The following is a 23,270-nucleotide window of genomic DNA, read 5'->3' on the forward strand; positions in this document are numbered from 1 at the left end:
TAAGAATAAAACAATTGAAAATGTTCGAGGCTGAGCCGGCGCCGGGCGACTGCCCAACCGCCATGAAATTTGCGCCTAGCTCTCGCAAACTTTTGGTGTCATCCATGGATGGAAACATCTACTTGTATGAGGTGCAGGGTGAGGGGGAGGATGCGAGCGCGCCCCTCGTACGGCAAATATCAATTGGCTGTCCGGTCTTGGACGTCACGTTCGGAAGCGACGACAAGGAAGGTTTCTGCACGGGGGCGGATTCTACCATCAAGAGGTACGGGATCTGAGATCACAGCAAGTAATTCGCTGCTGTAATCATGTTAACGCTGCATTTAGGATTGACCTTGAGTCGGGGGATGTTACAGTTGTTGGAAAGCATGAGAAGCCAGCGAGGTGTATAATATACAGCCCCGAGTATTGTGAGTAGCATATGGATGGATTGAGTTTTTCTTCATTGAATTCTAACACTAACATCATTCAGCAATACTGGCGTCCGGCTCCTGGGACTGCACGTTGCAAATATGGAATGCAAAGGACCTGTCCAAAGACCCCATCATCGTACAGCTGCCAGTCAAGGTGCACGCTATGGCTGCAAGCAAAACAAAACTTGTCGTTGGCATGCACAACCGCATGGTGCAAATTTTTGACCTGCCGGCCATAGCCAAGCTTCTCGAATCCGGAGCAAGCGGCAGCGAGAGTGGCTTGAAGCCGTGGCAGCAGCGCGAATCTTCCCTCAAGTTTATGACGAGGGCCATTGCATGTATGCCCAATGATGCCGGCTACGCGACCAGCAGTACGGAGGGCCGTGTTGCCGTCGAGTTCTTTGAGGACTCGGCCGAGGTTCAGGCTCGCAAATACGCTTTCAAGTGCCACCGTGGGCCTGACCCCAAAGACCCAGACACGGAGCTCATTTACCCGGTTGACTCGCTGGCTTTCCACCCAGAGTACCTGACCTTTGTGTCTGGCGGTGGTGATGGTCAGGTGGCGCTATGGGATTCCGAGGCCAAGAGGCGTATGAAGATCTACCCGATGAACGGAGGTTTGGCAGCGCGTACGCTAGCCTTCTCAGCCGATGGAAAATTTCTAGCCATAGGCACATGCCCAGGCTTTGAGGACACCATGGAGAACTACAGCGGTAAGGGACAATCCCACGTCCTGATCCGCGAGCTCAGTGAGAAGGAGGTTAAGCCCAAGCCGAAGAAGTCAAAATGAGCCTTTGCGGGTGGGTTCTGTCGAGAGGCTGGGGACTCAAAAAGCTTGCAGTTTGTTTGATGTACATATAGCGGAGAAAGGCTACTTGTTTGGGAAGCTGTGAATAATACCCCTGAGTCAAGATGATCTCCTGTGTGCTGGCTTGCTAGAACGCAACATACCTGGGGAGGCATGGACGGTGACCTATTGCCCCAGGCCAGTTTGCGACTCTCCAGTGCAGTCAAGGCGGATATACCCCCGCTGCGCGTAGTAGCTCCGATTGGTTTGCAAGAAGACCACGTTCCATGGTGACGAACGATGGGCTATCTCATGCACAATGGTTATGGCATTTCGGCGATCGCCACAACGGACCGATTCCACATTGCAGCCTAGACCATGCACCACACCATAACTCGTATACCCCCAACATATCGGACGATCCAGCCCCTATGAATCTGCACGGAGAGTGTCTGGGGTAGATGCCCGGCCGAGCCTCAATAGATCTGTGTGGAATGTGGGGGTGGGCCACAAGGGAGGGGTTTCTTACCCCAAATTCCTTTCCCCTCATTCTACTTGCGCGGTTCGGCAGATGTAATCCTTTGTTTTCAGGGGAGGGAAGCATTCAAGCTGCTTAGTTAGGGTCTCGGTTCGGCTTGGCCAATGCTTTTACACTAAGTGGTAATTAGGCCGGATTGATTCGCGGTCGATCTCGGAGTTGCTTGGTCGTCTATGCTTGGTCCGTCTGCTTAACCGCATGTGTTTGACTATGAACACCGTGGTACACTGAAACTCTAGTCGGGAGGTGACTAATGCCTGCAACCTGTCGTGCTTGAATATGTTATCTTAAGACTTTTACATGGCGGTTTTGGTTATGACAATATAGCACCTCTACTTTGCAAAATCAAGTCGGATTTACTATGTCTGGTCGGTTGTTTACCACGATGCGTGAAGGAAATGGATCATGTCATGCTTTAAAAATTTCACTGTCATATTAAAGCTACTCTTTCTCTATGAACACCGGATACATCTATGAGAAGGGAACAACAGGAATAATGAGTGAACTTGGGTATTCGCCACCAAAATGTACTCGGTGCTCTCCCCTGTTGAGCTCATGTTCCGGGCGAGGACCGGAAAATGAGGAGTACTCGGCGATGCTAGGGAACTGTCCTCCAATCTGGGATGAAGATGCCTTGTTAGCAAGCATAAACACACAAAAAAAAATCCCAATACCAATTATTGGGCTTTTGTTCATAAGATGGGAGGGAAACAAAAAGTTGCAATATCACTTACCCTCACGCTGAGCTGCTCGCCGGCGTCAAAGTCAGTACCCATGGCCCAGATGCCAATCTCCAGCTTGACGACGGTACCAGGGTTGATCTTCTCCTGCTTCTCGTGCGGGTGGAAGGGGAACTGCGGATGTATGCTCTTGGAGCTATCGACGGCCCGCTGTGATGCCCTGAGGATGCCCATAGGGCCGAGGTGCAGGTTCAAACTGGCCATGTCCTTTTCAGGAATGTCTTCTATCCGCTCTACAGGCGCGGCCTTGAAAGGCATGTTGAGATGCATGAGCGGCTTTCCATCCTTGTCCTTTTTGCGGATGATGGCAAAGACGGTAAAGTCGTCGCGGGCGTCGCAGGAGACGTAAACGACGGCCTTGGGCAGGCCAATCAGACGAGACTTCTCGGCAAAGACGTAGGTGAACTCTGCAAAGCTGTTGCGGTCCTCTGAGTTGTAAGTGACACTGGCAGCCGAGGGTGTTGAGGCCGTGGCCAGGCCGCCGTCGGGCTGGAAGAACAGCTCCCTGTACTCTGTGTTGGGCACCGGAAAATCCGGGAGCACGATGTCGTCGATGGCTTCCCTGTTTCCGAACTGCAGTGCTGACCATCGCACCTTGGGCGTCTTTTCTTCCCATTTGTTGTCAACCTCCCTGAGGTAACGGTCGAAAAAGTCCCGCAGTTCCTCGTGGGCATGTTCCTCGCAGTACAGCTCGTACCACTCCTGCTTGCTGCTCCAGTGAATCCACTTTTGGTTGCCCGGAATCTCCATCCAGGCCCTGATGCAGCCCATGGTGTGGATGGTGCTGACATCTGAGCCACGGATGTAGGCTGGACACTTGATCTTTGTCATGTCGACCCGCTTGTCCTTCCAGTATTTGTTTTGCGTCGGCGACCGGCGGTACATTTCCGCAAAGTCTTCAAGACCCGAGTTGGGCTGTCCCCGTACGATGGCCTTTGCGATGAGGTCAAAGTTGCTCATGGAGAACCAGCCACCACGGCAAAACTGCTCACGGTACATGTCACCCATTCCCTCCCAAGGCGCAATGGCCTTGAGGGACGGGGGCTGTTGAGCCGCGATGAACCACTGCGCAATCGCCAATGCCGAGTTGCCAGCCATGCCGATGTTGCCGTTGCACCATGGCATTTTGGCAACGGCCTCGACCACATCATAGCCGTCCTCGGCATCCTGGCTGCCCATGACACAGATCTGGCCATCACTGTGGCCAGCGCCTCGGGTGTCGACGCTCACGATGGCGTAGCCCTTGGGGCACCACCAGGCGGGGTCCAGGCCCTCGAATTTCTCGAGTCCGCTGAGCCTGTCCTTGGGAACACAGCAGTGCCAGGTCGTGATGGGCAGCATGTCGAGGGCCGAGTACTTTTTGCCGTAAAAGGACCAGCTGAGAACAGCGGGGACCTTTTCTGTGGTGCCTGCAGGGCGGTACACGTCTACGTAGAGACGAACCCCATCGCGGACAACGACCTCGACGTCATGCTCGAGGATGATATCGCTGTCAAGAGCCTTGGCGCCTTGGGACTCGAAAGGTCTCGAGCCAGCCTTGAAGGTCTCGACTTTGCCTGGATGGAAACCTGTGTAGCCATTTTCGCCAACCTTGGGCTCGCCGATGCGCTTTGTGGCGACCTGAACGGGATTAGGCATACTAGTTGACAGGGCTTATGTGCAAGGAGATGTTTTGGAGGATGTGGGGTAGGGGGAAGAGAAGTACGAGTATGTCTTCTACTGTAAGTCTGGATGGCAATTGAAGCAACAGTCTCAACTAGCGCAAGTTGGCTTGGACAAGGGGGGGAATAAAGGAAACGAGCATGAACGGTTGGTCACTATGATTTTGGGGGGGCGATATCATCTCACATTATACTACAGCTTCTGCAGGCCCGGGCGAAGAGTGGATGCATCTTGATTGATATTGTGCTTTCCGTGTTCGGGTAGCAAAATCACTCTCGGCGTCAATGTGAACCGACCCGGGTGCAAGACCGGTGCTCCGAATGGGTCTCGGAGGGGTATATGTTGGAAATTTGCTTAGAGTTTTACATGTGGCTGGGTCTGGGCGGTTAAAATATGAACCGAATCTCAAGGACTACAACGTAATTACAAGCAGTGAGTGAATGGCTGGTGGAGACATGGACAGCCAGGAACAGGATACCGAGGAGAGGGATCTACAGTGGGACGAATCGGTTGAGATGGTGGAATTTTAGGGGATGCGGGGTTCTGCGGGGCCCCAGACTGAGTGATACATTGGTTGCGTACAGTAGTGGCTCGGCCCCGTCCAATTTGGACCGACCCAGCCGAAGTGGTAATAAGATCTATACTGTCAACTCAGCATCCCTGAGTCCGTTCAAGTGCTGCTGCCATCGGCTCGGCTCGGAATCTTCCAACGACATGCCCGTGACCACCGGGGCATAGTCCCCCATGAGCCCGGGGCGGCAAAACATTCTTGAGCTAGGTTATCTGCCGGAGAACGCTGCTGTAAATACTCTAATCATCTATTTATTACGGTCTGTTTGCCTCCTTTTCTTCCGTTCGCTGGAAAAGCGTCCATACCAGTATTCTTTGCACACCTCATAGCCTAGACCCAGAGGCTACATTGACATCTTTCTGAAGCCTCAAACCACACTCATATTACTTTGTTCACTAATCCAAAATGTCCACCACCACCACCACCACTACTACTACCACAACCACCAACTTTGCCGTTGACAAAGAGGCAAAGGAGCGGCAGGTCGCCACCAGGTTTGAAACCAAGGACCTCGTGACTTTTGATGAAAACATCGTCTATGGCGACTGGAGGGACGAGTTCCACAAGAACGGCTGCGTCTTGATCAAGGGTGTCATCACCCCCGAGAAGGCCAAATACTACGCCGACAAGCAAATCCAATGGCTGAAGAACTTTGAGCTTGGTTTTGACGAGAACGACCCCAACACATGGACCGCCGAGCACCTGCCCGTCAGCTTCAAGGGCGGCATGTACTTTGCATACGGCTCCACCCACGAGAAGATGGCATGGGAGGCTCGCAGCGAACCCGCCATTATTGACATTTTCACCAAGCTCTGGGGCACCAACGAGCTTATCAGCTCGTTTGACGGCATGAACATCTCTCTTCCAAACCGTAAAGACCTCAACTGGAGCCCATGGCCTCATTGCGACCAGAACCCCCGCCGCAAGGGGTAAGTTTTGGCAACGACTACTACCGTTCTAATGATGCCCTTGCTAACCCACCCCCTTATCTCTTTAGCATGCAAGCCGTGCAGGGTCTACTTAACTACTCCCCCAACGGTCCCAAGGACGGAGGTCTCATGCTCATGAAGGGTTCTGCCAAGCTCTTCAACGAGTTCTTCTCACACAAGCGCGAGTCTGCCGACCACGAGGACGCACCACCCCCTGAGCTTGAGTACATGGACCTCTTCCTCTTTAGCGAAAAGGACCTCAAGTGGTTCGAGGAACGCGGCTGCGAGATGTTCAAGGTCGACATGGAGCCCGGCGACTTTGTGCTGTGGGACTCGCGGACCATCCACTACGCCCGCCTCCCCGAAGGCAACCAGATCCGCAACGTCCAGTACATCTGCATGACGCCGCGAAAGTTTGCTGAGCCCGAGGCCCTCGAGGCCAAGAAGTACTGCTTCGAGAACTTTATCGGCACCACCCACTGGCCGCACTGCAACATCAGGGTCGTGACCGACAAGCCCATGAGGGACGGAAAGGTGTGCCCCAAGTACAGGACAGAACCGTTTGAGAAGCCAGAGGTGAACGACACTATTTTGAAGCTGGCTGGAGTTAAACCATACCATTGAAATTTTTGTTGGCTCTGTCTTTTCTTTTTATTTGACTTTCTCAAGCCTGTACATTTGCAGTGATATTTACATGTTTGCCAGTAGATGTCTATACTTTTGTTTTGTGAATACAACAGCTAAAAAGAATCCTCAAACATCTGAGACATGGTGGTATATATCTTTCTCTTTCACTCTCGCTTGCCTCACAATTGTTTCCAACGTGTGTTCACAAAGTATACAATATATTGGTTTCTTTGCCCTGAAGCAGCTACGTTTCACCCCTGACGGATTCGAACAGCTCCGCATGATTGGACAGTACACCAGCCGATGACTTCTTTTAAAATGATACCGGAGTGGCTCCATAAAGTACTCACGCTCCAGGGCCGAGGTACTTCTCCAAGTCGACGTTGCTATAGAGTTGCTGGCGCAGGCGCTCGGTCTTCTTCCGGTCCTCCTCGGCCTTTTTGCGAACCTTGCCGGCATCAAGCAACCTCGGCTTCGGCTCGGGTTTCTTTTCCTTCTTACCGTCTTCAGACTTCGTATCGATTCCCAGACCTGCGTTGTCTTCTCGGATAGTCCCCTTGAGAGGATAAACGATGCCCTGGGCATCGGCGCCTAAGCCTTTGCGCGCATCCGGGTCCCATCCGTAAGACCTGAGGTAGGTCAGACCCATACGAGATCTATCCAGGGCGGAGGGTGGATGTGAGTGCTGGAGGCTGAGCTGGTGCGCCATCGTCGTCTGGTGCCGTCGATGGTCTTGCTCTGTGGTGCCTACCGAGACCCTGCATGTCTCGCAGAATATTTGCGGCGGACCATCGGTTGCGTCCCCGTCTTTTGTCTCGGGCGGGGGCTTTGCCTTGGCTTTCGCCATGACGATGCTGAGATATGCATCCGCGGCGGACTGACCAGCCTGGGTCGATGCCAAGGAGGGTTCTGGTGCGACAGACTGCAGAGACGATGATGCGGGAACGAACTTGACGGGCTCCATGCGGATGCCGCTGCCAAATGGCCGCCTGCGGTGGAGGGGCACATCATCTTCATCCTCCTCGTCATCTCCGACTGGTGTATCCCGATGCGCTCGACTCATGGCGCGTGTTATTCTGTCTAGGCTTGCAAAGGGAAGTACTCCTTCGGCAAGAAGACCCTCATGGTGGAGACTAGAAGCAGTATGGATCAAGGGAGATTGATTGCGATATGGAGGCGCTAGCCTTGCAGCAATAGGAATTTTTAGAGATTCGCTGTAGTCTTTGGCATGGAGTAGAACATGAGGAAGAAGTGGAGTAGACGCCCACTTTGTTCGAGAAGCCTGCTATTTTCGGTACTGCCTCAATCCTTATCGCTCACTGATCTACCAAACTGCCAAACTGCCAAACAACCGCAAACATGTACGCAATTGCAGTCAAATTCCGACCCGAATCAATGGGGGGAAAATAGGGAATACCCTTCCACTTCATTAATGCTGAGCACAATGATCTGATTGATTTAAAATGAGAGCTGATCTATTCCGTAAGTACACGACCGAGATGAGAAGAAGGAGAACAACTGACCTAAAAAAAAAAAAAAAAAAAAAAAAAAAAAAAAAAAAAAAGAAAAAAAAAAACCAAACGCATGGTTTGGACAGGAATCGGTTGATTGTATGGATCAAAAAGTCAAAACTTGTTTGTGTGAGACCCTTCAGACATTGGTCTCAGGCGGCCTGTAATTATTACACCAAATAATGGGCTCAAATGTCTTTTGCGTGTCAGCCACGTGCGCCGCATTGTTACGTTTGCCTTTTTTTTTTTTTTTCCCCTTCCTTCTGCGTGAATCGAACCACAGTAATAATGCTTAGTTGGCTGGTGGGACCAACCCAAGGGGCTCTCAAAGTGACACAGCTGTATGAGGATTTACTCGTTGATCAGGAGCTGAAGCAACGCTCGGTTGCCTTTGGTGGGGAAGATTTCGGGACTGCGACCCCCAATAGACATACGTAGCAGATGGATGAAAACAAACTGCCGCATGCTGCATGGCGTCTGTAGTGCCAATCACCGGACCTTGAACTATCAAAATATGGGGGAGGCCAAATAAGGGGATTTTGTGTGGAGAGAGCACCCATCCGGAATGTTGAACCAAGCTTGCACCGCTGTGACGCCTGCAGTAGGATAGTCGGAATTGAAAGTGCAACGCTGATCCATAGGAACAAAAGAAAGCAAAATTGCTTTCACACGTCAGCGACCGAGTACTGACTTGACTGATTTGACTGACTGACTGACTGTAGTAGTTAGTGCACGGTTGTATGGGGGTTAGAGATGGAGGCCACTCCCAGTACTACTTCCTACTGTACTGTAGGTTTACGCGTCATGAAAAATTGCATACAGCACAATTCTATTTCCAGTGTTTCCTACCTTGGGTACTTGACAAACCCAAATGTTAAAAGTAAGCACAGAAAAAAAAAAAAAAAAAGTACTGTCAGTATTTGACTCGGACGGCTGATTGAACATGTGGATCTTTGTCTTTTCCAGCGAAATACCTTGCAGGCGGCAATGCAACCAACCAAGATCAACAATCTTTGCACGACACGGTAGTAAATCTCGCGTAGTAGTACTACGGATAGAACCTGTAAAGTAGATAGGGGTTTCCGAAAACCCTTAGGGGATGTTGGTCCACATCTCATGGTCGACAGTTTACAGGCAAAGCCATGCTGCCATTGTCATTTCATGTTCGATTCGCAAACCGGTTATCTTCCGGCTGAAATCTCGAACCTTGACGGATAAAACGAAAGAAAACATCGGACATCTCACCTGTGAGTCGTGCGTTTGTCGTAAAGTGGCGGCGGCCTCACAGAATTCAGTCTGAGGCCCGCCTGGGTTTGGGATGCCGAGAAAAATTGGACGTTTCCGCTTCTCCATCCGTGCTATTGATTGCAGCTCTGCACCCAGTCAGGACAAGCCATCTTTTTTTGGCCTTCATGGGCGGGTCACGCCCATCCCCGCGTGAACACCGCACACAGAAACTGTGGAGTTTGATTATGCTAAAAGCCCGACGCGTCCCCTTCGGAGAGTTATATCTTTGGCCAAGTGCTTCTTAGCTCAATTGAGCGGGCTGTCGTCACAACAGAGGCCGTGTCGAGGAGGCGGGAAGCGAAGCACGGAACGGCGGCCTGTCCTGCCCAGCCCAGCCCAGCCCAGCCCCCTCCAGGTGGCTTACAGTAGAGTGCTTCTACGGTCGTTACGTGGTGGTTCTAGTTTTAGTTTTAGCCCCCGCCGTGCCAAGTAGTGCGCCGGTGGGTAGCATTCATCGCGCCTAACAAATCTCACACCCTCGCTTCCCGGCGGCAGCTAGTGCACAGACAACGTTCTCTTGGCGAGCGACGCCACCCTGCACAGCCGCCCCACCTTGAATTCTGGAAGCATATAATTGGTTGCACAGGATACCTTGGTCGGCTGTGAATTCAATCAAGTTAATTTTGGCAGTTCCAAAGTGGGCAAAGTGTCGAGGCAAAGCAAAAGTCGACGCCTCGAACCGCTTACTTCGTACGTACGCACCATAGTAGTATCTACATACAAATGCTTACCACCTAAAGGCAATCTGTAGGATGCTGTAGGTACGTACGATCAGGTACTGTACATGTACAGTACGGTAGTCTCGCGCAGGTCCACCTACTCATTTTCTTCCTTGTCCCGTCTCTGCATTGGATCCGTCTCCGATTTGGTACGTCGCAAAGCTGCATGCAGGTGGTCATTTTGTTTGTCGGTCTAAACTCGCATGGTGGGTGGGTTTGCCCGTAGGGAGTTTGGACCATCAATCAGAGGGTCTGAGGTTGTCAGATTTGTCCATGGTAATTTCGTGGTCGTCTTACCCTCATCTCACCCGCTCACTCTAACTCCCTAACCTAATTGCAGTCTTCTTATTCCGTGTTGCACTCGTCTGCCACACATCAGCTTTTCATCTTTTCTTTTTCATGGTTGTCGTCATTTGCCAGCGTTTTTTTTTTTTTTTTGGTCCGTGTGGTTTTCAGGTCTTCTGTGTCTGGGTGTTTTGTACTTTACCTTTGCCGTAGGCATCCTTCAATCCATCCATCAACCATCCATTTCCGGTTTTGGTATCGTATCCCCAAATCTGTCACAAAAGGACCTGACCAGGGTGCTTCCTCGAGTCTGGGCGGACCTGGATAAGCCAAGATCCGGGCTGGGCAGGCAGCATCAATCAGCGAGTGCGCTCTCTCGGGGCTTGCAGGCCCGCCTCCACCCACACCCTCCTTTGTCAGGAACCCTTGCGTGCACTGCACCTCGCCCCCCCTGACAGACTAGCTCATGGGCAGTGATCAGCCCTGCAGCCTTCCCTGCGACTTGGGGCCGAGTCAATTTAACATATCCACTGCTGCTCACCCTCGCTTCCTTCAACATCGTTGCTCTTCCTTTTTTTAAATTCCTTCTCGCATTTCGGTTTTATTCATACAATTAACTGCCCGAACAATACTCCCCACAACATATTCTCTTACGGTAGTATCATCGCATTGATACTCGGAAAATACTTTTGGTTGTAGTACAATAAAAATATAAACGCAAACACCAATAACGACGACGACAACAACAAGAACAACAAAAACAACATCATCATCATCATCACAACCATAGTTCATATACGAAGCCTGCACAAACATGAGGCGGGACTTCTTCCGGCGCCTGCCGCCGGCGACAGCCCTCCTCATCGTTTCATCACTGCAGGTGCACGCTATAGCCTTGCTACCAAGAGCCACACAAACCCTGCCATATCGCGTTCTGGACGTCGTGGCATGGCCGCCGTTGCCAACAGCCCCCGCTGTTTCCAATGCCGATTTTCACGAACTGCTCCGCCGGCAAAATGGGCAGACTGTGTGCGGTTATATAAATGGTGACCCGAACTTGGCGGCAACATGCAGCGCCGGCTCTCATTGCGTCCTGGATCAGCAACACAATGTTGTAGGCTGCTGCGCAGACGGCCAGGCCGAGTGCACAGCAGGTGTATACACTGGCTGTGTTGACTACAACAGCGGCCCGCAAACCATTGTTAATCCCTACGTCTATACGTGCGCCGGAAGCGACGTCTGCTACAAGAATCAGTTTGGTGGCGGCGCATCCCAGTATGGATGCGGTACTGCGAGCGACCTTGCCGCCACCGTCGACGCAACAGCCTCGGGCATCACAGCCTCTGTATCCATGTCCAACGTTGACGTCAGCCTCACCGCGCAGCCTACGACCGTTTCAACCCCAATTACTATCGATCCGAGCACGGGCACGAGGCCTTTTACCAGCTCTTCATCCTCTTCCTCTTCCTCTTCCTCGTCGTCATCTTCAAGCTCGTCTACCTCAACTTCGACCAGCTCGTCGACGACATCTACTAGAGAACCGACGACCGCTCCTCCCACAACAACCGGAACAAACTCGCCCAGCGAGACTGGCGCCGCTCCCGCCGCGGGCGCCTCTTCTGTGGACAGGACGGGCGCCATCGTAGGTGGAACGATTTCGGGAGTTGCCGTTTTGGTTGCTCTGATAGCTGTTGCGGTCTTCCTACTGCGCCGCAAAAAGAATAATGTGCGTAAGGGACCCCCAGGCCCTGGGGGAGACACCCAATACATTTCTCCAATGTCAGGGACTCAGGGCTTCCAGCGTTTGCACGACAGTAATGCCGGCTTTGAAACTGGCCTGCCACCGGGAACCATGGCAGCGGCTGCAATTCCGACGAGTGCCGCTGCGGGCCAGCCCCAACAGTGGCAAGGGCAGTGGCAACAGCCGTCTCAGCAGCAGTGGGGCATGGCTGGTAACCCTCAAGTTGGGTATGTGGACAACGCCGGGACGGTGAGGTATGTTGAGAACAATCCTACAGTGCCTCAGGCCGGCTACGTGGATACGGCGTCACCAGAAGCCGCGCGCCCAGGCTTCGTGAGCAACGAAGCCATGATGGCTGCAGGCGCCACTCAATACGGTGGTGTTGCTGGTGCCCAGCCCGCAAGTCACGGTACACAAGGTTCTATGGGCAACGGGCTTGATGTTGCCAGCCCCGGGCGCAACAGTTCCATCATGCCAACCCCTATACAAGGATATCACTATCCTGGACAGTTTCCCGCTGCCTATGCCGCAGCCGCTCTCCCCGCAGGGGCTGGAGCTCACAAACGAACATCAAGCCAGGGTGGCGTCAGCAGCTATTACAACAGCGTCGTTGGTCCTCCATCGACAGTGGCCGGTCCCACAATGAATATGAGGGGAGGTGGTGGCGACAGTTTCAGGAGCAGTCACCCGATTGCGGCTCAGTTCACATATGAGAGCTGGACCACGCAACAGCCGCCACCGCCGGCGCCGCCGGCACGTGAAAACCCGGAATTGAACGATTTCTCTCGGGGATACAACGATGCACTCCAGAGAATCGGAGAAGAAGAGCCCCTGAAAACCAGCGGCATGTCGAACCAGCCGCACATTGCTAACCAGGCTGGGACTACCAATGAAGGCCTGGCTCCCCGAGACACGGTCATCTCACGGTCTAGCGCGCAAAGTGTTGCGTCGAGCAATGGTGGGCGGCCGTTGTGGCATCAGAATCGGACACAGCCGAACAGGAACCAATTGTGGATGTAATTTGGCCTTGGAGATTGGCCACTTAATGATTTGTTTTCCTGGCGTTTACAGAAAAGGTTACACGGGTAGATACCATGACATACGCATACAGCACAGGCGCTTTGTAGTTTAGTGAGATAGTAATATCATTTGCATCCTTTGCCTGATGTTCAGACGAGTCCAACGTGACGAGTAGTTTGTATATATAACCACTGCCCTATTTCATTGATACACTTGCTCCAAAGGAACTGAATGTTTTCAAAATAGCAAACAAACGAGGAGGTCCGACGCTTTATCCAACTACTCTGAATGTCTTACTACTGTTATGTTGGGATTAGCAAAATACAACCACCGCCCGGCGGCCCATGAGGACAAAAGAAAAATATCTTGACAAGAGTGGGACTTGAACCCACGCGGATTTCTCCATAGGAAACATGGATTAAACACCTTAATCCTACGCCATAACCAACTCGGCCATCTTGCCGTCATATTGTGATGCCTTGGATTGACAAAGATTGAGCTTATGTATGGACAGATCAAACATAGTTTAACGCGCACGTCTACTCTTCACTGCTTTTGTGTCCACGTGAATTGAGCTACAGTAGTAATTGTCCCTATGACTATGCAATATATAAACCTGTTACGCTGGTCTTATTCAAAATTCAATGTTTTTAGGGAAAAAAAAAAAAAAGCATTTTCACGATTATTTTTATTATCCCTTTTTTTTAACCATGCCAGCAAAATGGGAGGGAAAGTAGGTAGCGGGCTGCCTCAAATGCAAAAAAAAAGAAAAACTGACTCATTCTCACTTCACTCAGAATGATTTATTTACCCAAACAGGATGCTTAAGCCTATTGCGCCACTTGAAACATCGCTACCTACAATTTCTACGATGGGCCGTGCATGGACAGGCTAGGCATGGGAATCCACCAACACATCGATAGACGGCGTACGAATGCACATAGCATCTGATATGAGCGCTGGACACGTCTACTTATAAAAGGTCGGGTATGGAATGTATTTCAGTTGAATCGCCATTGATACTGCAAAGACACAAAATATACAATTGCGTCTTGTCATCCATACCATCCTCTTCTGGCCGCCAAGCAGGCAAAAAGATTATCAACAAGATACAACCTTATGGAGGGCCCTCAAACCCAAGCCCGAGTGGCTTCACATGTTATCACCACTACCACCTCGCACGACACAGCTCTCTGCATCGTGCCTCCAAGGCAGCTATGGCCCAGGATCGACCGGCTCAGATCCCTATACGACGACGCCTTTGGGAAATGGCCACCTCACATAAACCTAGTCTATCCCTTCGTTCAAGTGGCAAGCCTCGACCACGCCGTGGTTGCGATAGCATCTGAGCTCGAGGCAAGGTTACGCACGCAGTGGTATGACGAATGCAATCCATCCGTCAGACTGGACTCGTCCGGCGTCTTCCCCCACAGAAAACACAACACCATCTACCGCAAAGATGGCGACGAGACGCGCGTTGAGAGGTTGAGGGCTCTGAGGAAAGCAGTATCGAGTGCCCTTGGCCACCAGAGCTCAGGTGACAACGAATACCGACCACACCTTACAGTGGCGCAGTCATCAGATGCAAAGGACACCCAGCACAAGTCGAGACTTGGCAAGGTAGACCTTTTGCCAACATTAGAGTGGCAGGTGGATACGTTGCACGTGTTGGTAAGGGTTCAGGGCGTCCAAGGCACCGTCATGAAGTCCTGGGGAACCATCGACCTACGGACCGGCTCGCTCTCTAGGCATGATCACTTGATGAGCTTCTACGAAGATTCCATGTTCGTGACCCAGCCCGAAGACACGGCCTACAAGACCGGGTATCCTCGGAAGGAAACCATGCCCTGTCACACCTTTGACGAATACACCAAACGCTGGACTCCGCTGTCAAAGACTCCTTCTTCCCGAAAGCTGATGCAGAGCAAGCTTCGAGTAGCTAGCTACAACGTCCTGGCCGAGTTTGACTTTCCACCATCACAAGAACGGTACCCCGTCTTGGTCAACACCATCTTATCCCAGAATGCGCTTGCAGATGTTCTCGTCTTGCAGGAGGTTACGGACAACTTTCTCTGTTATTTGCTGGCCAACGAGGACGTTCATACTTTGTACCGTTACGTATCGCACGCACCGCCCAATCAGGACGACATCGAGCCTCTCCCTAGCCACCTGAACATCGTCGTTCTGAGCACGATGGCTTTTGACTGGGAATGGGTACAGTTTCCTCGAGATCATAAGGGATCTGTGGTGGCCAGATTCCGAGACTTTGGCCGCTGGGAGGATGCACAGTCTGTGCCCCTGGTTCTTGCATCGGTACACCTGACGCATGGCCTGAGCGACCAGGCCGTGACGACAAGGACGGCAGAAGTCGAACGGCTGTTGAGACACTTGATCCAGACCTACAAAGGCCATCCTTGGATAGTTGCTGGAGATTTCAACACTACGACCTCCTCCCTGACCATCAAAGAGGCTCTCAAGGCCGGGCACATATCGCAACAGTCGGTAAAAGAAATCTCAAGGTTCAACGATTTGTTGGAACAGGAGGGACTGGCCGATACATGGGGTTCTCCCGAGGCAGGTAACTCTAGTAACGAGTTCTCTGCAGATACGCTGTGCGCCGGCGAGGACGGCGCTACGTACGACCCGCTGAACAACATGCTTGCCTTCAAGATTAGGGACACCGGTCCTGGAGACCGACCACAGAGATACGACAAGATTCTGCTCAGGGGTGAGGCAACCCTCAAGAGCGCAGGCTTCAACAGGTTTGGCTTTCCCGCAGAACACGAAACGACCGATGAGACCTCCTACGGCAGTGACCACTGGGGCATTAGAGCCGTGCTGCAGCTTTCGAACGCAGCGACCAACGCCGCAGCGATATCCACGGATGTTAGCCCCTTGGTTGTCCCAGTTGAATTGGTGAGAGCACCCGAGCCAATGCAAGACCCTCAACTGCTGAAGGGTATACTCGAGAGTATGGGGGCCATTCCAGCGGCAGAAGAGGGCACTCGTCGTCAAGCCGCCTTTGACGCACTAAGGCAGGTCGTTACAGAAAATCTTATCGAAGGAATCAGTGATGCTTCCGAACATGATCGTTTGAGATCATCACTGATCATGGTACCGGTAGGCTCCTGGGGCCTAGGTGTTTCCACCTCGTCATCTGATATCGACTGTCTCTGCATTGGGCCCTTGAGTTCCAGCACGTTCTTTGCACTGACGACACAGAGGATCAAAAAGGCATCTGCGGAGTCGGCACTGGAACTCAAGCTCTTACGCAGAGTGCGGGCTAACTCGGGCGTCATGCTGGAGCTAGAAGTCATGGGTATCAGGATGGACTTGCAATACTGCGCAGCCACAGCGGTTGCAGAACAGTGGCCAGCTGTCCTGAAGCTACCTGCCAACGACCCGATTTTTGCACTTCCGGCTCAGACCCTGGGAAAGCTCAAGGCCCTGCGTGACCTGGATTACCTCCGCGAGACCATCCCCGACTTGTCCAAGTTTCGTGTTGCTCATCGGGCCATCAAGACCTGGGCGCAATCCAGGGGTATCTACTCAGCCAAGTTTGGCTACCTGGGCGGCATACAGATCTCCATCCTGCTGGCACGGGTTTGCAAGCTGCTGGCTCGTGATTACGGCCAGGATCTTTCAGTCCCTGACATCCTGTGCTCTTTCTTTTCCCATTATGCATCGTTCGACTGGAGGAACAAGATTGCGTTCGATCCCTTCTTCCACACAAAACTCAACTACTTGCGTTCGGCCCGCGAGCCCCTCGCAATTCTCGGCTTTTTCCCTCCGGCACTCAACACCACCCTGGCTGCGACGGTCCCGTCAATGAATGCCATTGCGCGAGAGCTGTCCAAGGCAGACGAATTTCTCAAGGAGGACGGTATGACATGGGATACCTTCCTCAGGGGTTGTCCAGCAGTAGTGGACAAGAGACAGCGTTTGGTCGGCGGCGCAGCCGACTTTGTACGCTCGTACAAGTCTTTTGTAAAGATTGAGCTGCAATACTGGGGCATTTCGCTTTCCAAGGGCTCGCAATTTGTCGGATGGTTGGAATCTCGATGCCCGCTACTTCTCGTTGACATGTCGCGCCGGCTGCCACAGCTTAAATTTCGAATCTGGCCACAGCGGTTTGTTGAGCAACTCGATGTCGACGCAGGAGAGCCAGAGGCCGGTAATGAAGAGGATGACCAAGGGGAGACGCGCGAATATCAAGGCTTCTACCTCATCGGGCTCGAAGAGGACAGCAGGACCACAGACCAAGACACGAGGCTCACGGCTGGCACCATGCAGACGATTCTCCAACGCTTTGAAGACATCATTCGTAAGGACGAGAAGTACTTTGATGCCAAGAGTCAGTGGTTGAGCACATCCGTGATCCAAGGCGCGGATTTGGGTGAATTGACGCTTGATGAACGAAGCTGGGGCAACTACACAGCCGGCGATGAGGACGAGGACGAGGACCAGGACGAGGAAGAGGAAGCCGAGGATAGTGCCAGCGACACACATGAGTCGGGGCAACGGCCTCAGAGGCAAAAGAAGGGAAAGAAGGGCAAGAGTACCAAGGAGCCAAACCGCGTGGTCCCCATTGCAAAATCCGGCGCCAAGTTCCGGACTGCGGCGGATGTCATCAGTCGACTGCGTTGGGACCCTGCGTTGGACAGCAGCGATTATGTGGTGGGATATGAGGATAGGTTCAAAGGCGCGATGGAGAAGGCGCTGGATGCTTGGAAGGGCGAGCAGACTGACGAGGAGTTCATCCCGCAGCATCGCATCCTGTACTTCAAACGGAAGAAAGACGGCATGGTGGTATGGGAGAGGCGGACACGCAAGGATCTGCTGTTTGGCAGTGGCTGCTAGATGACAGGCTTCGACTGTCTTTGATAAATAGCTTTCTTTCTGCGTGATCCAATAGGATCGGGGTATCATGTACTGTGTATATATCCCAGAGAGAAAAAAAAAAAAAAAAAAATAGAAATAAATGTGCCAGCCGACATGAAACAATCACAAGGGTATGAGATCCTCGACTGCAAGCTTCCTACGCTGGGTAGCAGCGGCAGTATCGGGCCTGAGGGTAACTTCAGGAACCTTTTGCAGGGCAACGGTGGGTTTGCGACCCAGGACCTCGTCCCAGATACGTCGCTCCTCGACATAACCAGCTCGGCGATCTACTGCATTTGCCAGCTCCTCACGCTCCAACTCTGCGCGAATACGAAGGCGCAAGGCATTCTTGGACCTGGTGTCTGCCGGCAATCCCAACGCCGAGTGGATCAGGACTTCATCCGCCTCGATTTCCACCTCGACGTCCGAGTCTTCTATATCTACAGAGGAGATAGAGTTGTCAGACTGCTCCCATTGGTCCTCACTGGCATGATCCGCGACAGGTGAAGGACCTTCATCGTTAACGTCAAGTTCTTGAGGTGCTTCCCCGTCGTTGACCTCCGAGTCCTGTAGTTCGTCATCAGAACTGTATGTGTCGGCCATCATCTCGCTAGGGTCTTCCTTCGCCTCATGTTTAGCTCTTAATTTATTCGAGAGCTTGCTCTCAACTTCATCGTAGGACATGGCCGCGGGGCCAGCTTCATCCTGTCCAATATCTGGCTCGTCGTCGTCCACAACCATCAGTCGCAATCGTCGCGCACATCCGGCGAAAAAGAGCTCGCGGCCTGCGAGCTGTTTCTTGACTTCCACCTGGTCCGGAGATGGAATGTGTGAGGGCCGCACAGTCAGTGATCCGGCCCGTCGGGCGCGGCCGCGATTGCTTGCCTTTGCATTGAAGATAGCCTCGGCCACAAGTTTGCGTGTGATGGCCCTGGCGAGAGAGTAAAAGTCGCCTAGAGTATCCAAACGGATTGACGGGGGTTCGTGCGATATGCTCTGCCAGTTGCCTTCCTCATAAGCAGCATTCATGAAGAGGCAAGCCGATAGTTCGAGCCAGTTTTCGACTTTGAAAAAATAGAGAGGATCAGCCTCGTCTGCCTCCATCTTGGCCTCCTCAACCAGGTCTGCATTGTTCTCACTGGTGATTAAAAAGGGTCTATTGGGACGACGGCGATGCTGCGACGTCTCTTCGTGTGCTTCCTGTCGAAGCGAGATGGCGTCTGCAGCATTTTCCAACGCTGCTACGCATTCCTGACTTAGTTCTACCGCAGCGGGAATCTCGTGTGCAGCCAAGACTTCCAGCTGCCCGGCCCTCTTGCGCTGCATCTTGCCATGTTCCAAGAGTTGGATGTACTGACGCACCTCCATCTCACTCTTGGTGCCGACACGCTGGGCTATGAGATGAGGCCGATGCTTGCCGAGGCGCCCGAGAGCTTCGAAAAAGAAATGCTTCTCATCCGGGTCCCAGAAAGTAAGTCCAATTTGTGATGCGGGAAGTGCTGGCCAAAGGTGTGGCACATGCAAGTCGCAGGCATCCCGAATGTCTGCATTCAACATGCCGATGTACTGGTAGTTAATGGCGCCCTTGACACGTTTGAATGGGCGGGGAGCAACGTCCAGCTGGTCAGTGGAGTGAACAGTCTCGGACCGGGATCTCTTGAGCCTCGAGCGTTTCAGTGGTTTCTCTGGTAAATCCGTAAGCTCAAGCTGGTGCAGCGCCTGTTCAGCACCAGACAGATCTTCTGAACCGTCCTGGGAGCCATCGGGTTCGGGTGAGAATTCAGAACCAGGAGGCGAAGAAAACTCGTCCTCAGGGTTATGCGACGGTACCCGTTGGGCAAACTGCTCCTCGTCGTACTGTTCTTGCTCGCTATCGCCCGAACCTCCCTGCATATGCTCGTCGCCTGAGGACGACAAGCCATTGTGGTCGTGGGTGGACTCGGATTCTGAGAGAAAAACATGATCAATACCCGAGCCCTGCCATGGCCGATTGCGGGCTTGTTGGCTGGGGGTGCGAGCGCGAAGATTCCATCTCGATGCCATGGTTCTGATTTTGTGTAGCTACATATGGTCGCCGTGTCTGCGTTTATGAGCGCGGAAACACGCAGCTTGGTGATAGAGAAGATGGGCGATTTTGCGCGGGTAAATAATACGGACTGAACAAAAGTCGATGGAGTAGCATCTTCTGCAATACTGGGGTAATCAAGGCCAAGCTTGACAACCTCGAAGGTATATGCGTCAATTATATCCGGGGTTGACAGAGACTGTAAAAAGTAAAGGGCCTTGGTAAAGTGAAATTTAATGATGGATGTGGATGAATCCAGCCAGCCGTACTTGATTTGCATGCAGATTGAGTGAGAAGTTTCCCAGTTGCCCAAGGTGGACCCAGATCTGGCATTTTTTTTTTTTTTTTTTTTTTTTTTTTTTTTTTCTTGACAGCGTTCCTACCAACAACCCGCGTCGCAATTTTCTTGCTAGAATGGAACACTGGTGCAATGCTTAAATACGTAGCCCGGCTGATAGGCGGACGGCGGTGGATGCAACCCAGACGCGCTTTTTCGGTCTGTGGCCAAAATCTGTATCGTGTCACGCCACGCAGACTCGCCGAAGCATCACACAAAATCAGCCTACGGTCCTACCAGGAGGAGTGTATACAGGCAGTCCTCTCGTCCCTGAAGAATGGACATAAGCGTATTGGTGTATCACTGGCCACAGGCAGTGGAAAGACTGTACGTGACAGCGACTCACTCCGAGTTTTAAAGAGACCAAAAAGTTGATAACCAAAATCTGTTGGACCCTGCTGACTGACTAGGCCAACTCAAGGTCATATTCACGCAACTTATAGATAGGGTGCCTCCTATAACCAAGACTGCCACGCAGACATTAATTCTCGCGCACAGACGAGAACTTGTGGAGCAGGCTGCTCGCCACTGCACCAATGCGTATCCAGACAAGACTGTCGAGATAGAAATGGGCTCGACCCATGCGTCAGGCCTTGCCGACATCACCGTCGCTAGCGTGCAGAGTATCATCTCAGGAGATCGTATGGCAAAGTTTGACGCTTCTCGTTTCAAGCTTGTCCTGGTTGACGAGGCTCACCACATCGTCGCACCTGGCTATCTCAAGACCCTAGCCCATTTCGGCCTGGCTACCAAGCAGCAAACCTCTCCGCACCTGGTTGGGGTGTCTGCGACATTTTCCAGGTTCGACGGCCTTAGGCTTGGTGCTGCCATTGACGAAATCGTCTACCACAAGGACTATGTAGACATGATTGGCGACAAGTGGCTCTCGGACGTCTTGTTCACGACGGTAGAATCCTCTGCAGACATCTCTAGGGCTAAGACGGGGGCCAACGCGGATTTTTTGCCTTCGGAGCTTTCACGAGCGGTCAACACGAACGAGGTGAACGAAATCACAGTGAGAAGCTGGATGGCAAAAGCCCAAGGTCGAAAGTCGACCCTCGTCTTTTGTGTAGACCTAGCTCACGTAAAAGGGTTGACACAAAAGTTTCGAGAATTTGGGATAGACGCTAGATTCGTCACTGGAGATACGCACAAGGTGGAAAGGAGCGAGCGCCTAGACGAGTTCAGAACAGGGAAATTTCCAGTGCTTGTCAACTGCGGTGTCTTCACCGAGGGAACCGATATTCCCAACATCGACTGCGTTGTGCTAGCTCGCCCCACAAAGTCAAGGAATCTTCTCGTCCAGATGATTGGGAGAGGAATGCGACTACACCCTGGCAAGAAGAACTGTCAGATAATTGATATGGTGTCAAGCTTGGAGACGGGAATCGTCACCACTCCAACTTTGTTTGGCCTGGACCCTGGAGAGCTAGTGAACAACGCGACCGTTGATGAGCTTCGCGACCTGAAGGAACAGAAGGCCGCCGAGGAGACAAGCACAGGCAAAGGGATTGTTGATATGGGTCCTTCCCACAAGCAACCTAGAAGCGTCAACATATCGTCATTGGCTTTTACAGAATACGAGTCTGTGCTCGATCTGATATCAGACACCTCGGGGGAGAAGCACATTCGTTCACTGAGCGAATATTGCTGGGTTGAAGTAGGACATGGCCGTTATGTATTATCCGGACCTTCGGGGACGTTTCTCCGAATCGAAAAGTTGGACGCCGAGGCAGAGGGATCCCCCAAGTTTCGTGTCGTCGAGGTTCGGGCGCTCCCCGCCGGTCTGTCCAAATCGCCGTTTGCAGCGCCTCGCGAGCTCCTCAAGGCAACGACGTTTTCGGATGCGGTACACGGTAGTGACAAATACGCATCTGAGAATTTCCCCCACGCCTTCATTTCAAGGAGGCAAAGATGGCGCAATGGCCCTGCCACGTCAGGTCAGATCGAATTCATTAACAAGATCAGGGGGCCGAGCCAAGAACCGTTGACCGAGACCGATATCACCAAGGGTACGGCGACCGACATGATCACCAAAATCAAACATGGCGCACGTGGACGGTTCGCCGAGATAGGGGCAGAACGTCGCCGTCGGGAGAAATGGAAGCTAGATTCCGAGAAGGAAGCCGAGCGCAAATTGCGTGAAGTGGTTTCTGTTGGGCCGGTGCCCATGTGAAGGTTTCATGAGGACTGTAAGACTATGTATATATGTATGTATCAATCAAGAGGAGAAGAAGTGCCAGCAAATATAGGACACCTCTCTGACTACTACAAACAACATTTTGGGGATAGTTGACCGTTCATCAATGTATTTAGCGTACAGCAATATCAAGTCTAGTCTACACTAGAGTATCTTCTGCGCCAGGTATATTGCGACTCGTATTCGTATCTCTACCATGCACAGGCATTGGAGCATCGTTATCATTGCCTGGTTTCCAGATCCCGGCCACCGCCATCAGAGAAGACGGTTAGGCATTGCAAACAGAGTGGAAACGATACGAAAGATTATCAAGAAAGCTAGAACTGATTGGATCTCGAAAACAAAAGATAAATGTCGCTTAGGAGCCATCGACATAAAAGCTTAAGGGGATCTGGCAGCTTGGGGTTGATGCCCCCACAGGCGCTGCTACCCCGAGCTAACCAACTGTGGCACAGATCGCTTGCCCCAATCCTCAACCCCCTGCATGCATTAAAGACTAGAACATGGACATGCCTGGAGCACAGGCGATTGCTGATCCCAGCGGCCCTGCTTTTTTGCTCTAGCCGAAACTGCACCGCCCAATGTCAAGTCAAGTTAGTGCCCTGGTGCGACTGCCGGATATTTGGCGCTATTTATGGACGATGTTACGACGTGACCATGATTGACAAAAGTCAAACAAAGTCCATAAACAAATGCTGTCGTAAATTTCCTTTCTTGATCTCTTTCTCTTCTCACACACTCTCTCTTTATCTCTCAGCCAATTCCTGGCTTTTTGTGCCAACCAGCTCTTTGGCACATCAATCGCAATCGCGGATTGAGAAGCGAGAAAACCTTAAGCCAAGGAAGGGAAGGGCCTCAGCATAACGACCAAACATCATCATCATCATCATCATCATTATCAAACAGCTGGCATTCCTGAAAAAAAAAAAAAAAAAAAAAAAAAAAAAAAAAAAAAAA

General features: G+C 52.0%; 9 protein-coding genes across 9 annotated transcripts; 5 read left to right on the top strand and 4 right to left on the bottom strand.

The window, feature by feature from the left end:
- Positions 1-20: 20 nt before the first annotated feature.
- PpBr36_02939 (uncharacterized protein) lies at positions 21-1,203 on the top strand (the record flags this gene model as incomplete). Its single annotated transcript, XM_029890116.1, has 3 exons — positions 21-265; positions 328-410; positions 473-1,203. The coding sequence occupies 3 exons, from the start codon at positions 21-23 to the stop codon at positions 1,201-1,203; spliced, it is 1,059 nt and encodes a 352-aa protein (XP_029754148.1).
- Positions 1,204-2,209: 1,006 nt separating this feature from the next.
- On the bottom strand, positions 2,210-4,116 carry PpBr36_02940 (uncharacterized protein; the record flags this gene model as incomplete). The annotated part of the gene is made up of 2 exons (XM_029890117.1): positions 2,210-2,356; positions 2,473-4,116. The coding sequence occupies 2 exons, from the start codon at positions 4,114-4,116 to the stop codon at positions 2,210-2,212; spliced, it is 1,791 nt and encodes a 596-aa protein (XP_029753221.1).
- Positions 4,117-5,116: 1,000 nt separating this feature from the next.
- PpBr36_02941 (uncharacterized protein) lies at positions 5,117-6,264 on the top strand (the record flags this gene model as incomplete). The annotated part of the gene is made up of 2 exons (XM_029890118.1): positions 5,117-5,640; positions 5,709-6,264. 2 exons carry the CDS (start codon positions 5,117-5,119, stop codon positions 6,262-6,264), a joined length of 1,080 nt encoding a protein of 359 aa, XP_029753220.1.
- Positions 6,265-6,613: 349 nt separating this feature from the next.
- PpBr36_02942 (uncharacterized protein) lies at positions 6,614-7,330 on the bottom strand (the record flags this gene model as incomplete). The annotated part of the gene is made up of 1 exon (XM_029890119.1): positions 6,614-7,330. One exon carries the CDS (start codon positions 7,328-7,330, stop codon positions 6,614-6,616), a length of 717 nt encoding a protein of 238 aa, XP_029753223.1.
- Positions 7,331-9,525: 2,195 nt separating this feature from the next.
- On the bottom strand, positions 9,526-10,628 carry PpBr36_02943 (uncharacterized protein; the record flags this gene model as incomplete). The annotated part of the gene is made up of 4 exons (XM_029890120.1): positions 9,526-9,625; positions 9,886-9,946; positions 10,272-10,528; positions 10,611-10,628. The coding sequence occupies 3 exons, from the start codon at positions 10,626-10,628 to the stop codon at positions 9,886-9,888; spliced, it is 336 nt and encodes a 111-aa protein (XP_029753222.1). The 3' UTR covers positions 9,526-9,625.
- Positions 10,629-10,883: 255 nt separating this feature from the next.
- PpBr36_02944 (uncharacterized protein) lies at positions 10,884-12,830 on the top strand (the record flags this gene model as incomplete). Its single annotated transcript, XM_029890121.1, has 1 exon — positions 10,884-12,830. The coding sequence occupies one exon, from the start codon at positions 10,884-10,886 to the stop codon at positions 12,828-12,830; it is 1,947 nt and encodes a 648-aa protein (XP_029753217.1).
- Positions 12,831-13,949: 1,119 nt separating this feature from the next.
- On the top strand, positions 13,950-17,690 carry PpBr36_02945 (uncharacterized protein; the record flags this gene model as incomplete). Its single annotated transcript, XM_029890122.1, has 1 exon — positions 13,950-17,690. One exon carries the CDS (start codon positions 13,950-13,952, stop codon positions 17,688-17,690), a length of 3,741 nt encoding a protein of 1,246 aa, XP_029753216.1.
- Positions 17,691-17,834: 144 nt separating this feature from the next.
- On the bottom strand, positions 17,835-19,754 carry PpBr36_02946 (uncharacterized protein; the record flags this gene model as incomplete). The annotated part of the gene is made up of 1 exon (XM_029890123.1): positions 17,835-19,754. One exon carries the CDS (start codon positions 19,752-19,754, stop codon positions 17,835-17,837), a length of 1,920 nt encoding a protein of 639 aa, XP_029753219.1.
- A 452-nt stretch (positions 19,755-20,206) lies between these two features.
- Positions 20,207-22,289, top strand: PpBr36_02947 (uncharacterized protein; the record flags this gene model as incomplete). Its single annotated transcript, XM_029890124.1, has 2 exons — positions 20,207-20,440; positions 20,535-22,289. The coding sequence occupies 2 exons, from the start codon at positions 20,207-20,209 to the stop codon at positions 22,287-22,289; spliced, it is 1,989 nt and encodes a 662-aa protein (XP_029753218.1).
- Positions 22,290-23,270: the final 981 nt, after the last annotated feature.

Source organism: Pyricularia pennisetigena, chromosome 3 (genome assembly GCF_004337985.1).
Source record: "Pyricularia pennisetigena strain Br36 chromosome 3, whole genome shotgun sequence".
Lineage (NCBI taxonomy): Eukaryota > Fungi > Ascomycota > Sordariomycetes > Magnaporthales > Pyriculariaceae > Pyricularia > Pyricularia pennisetigena.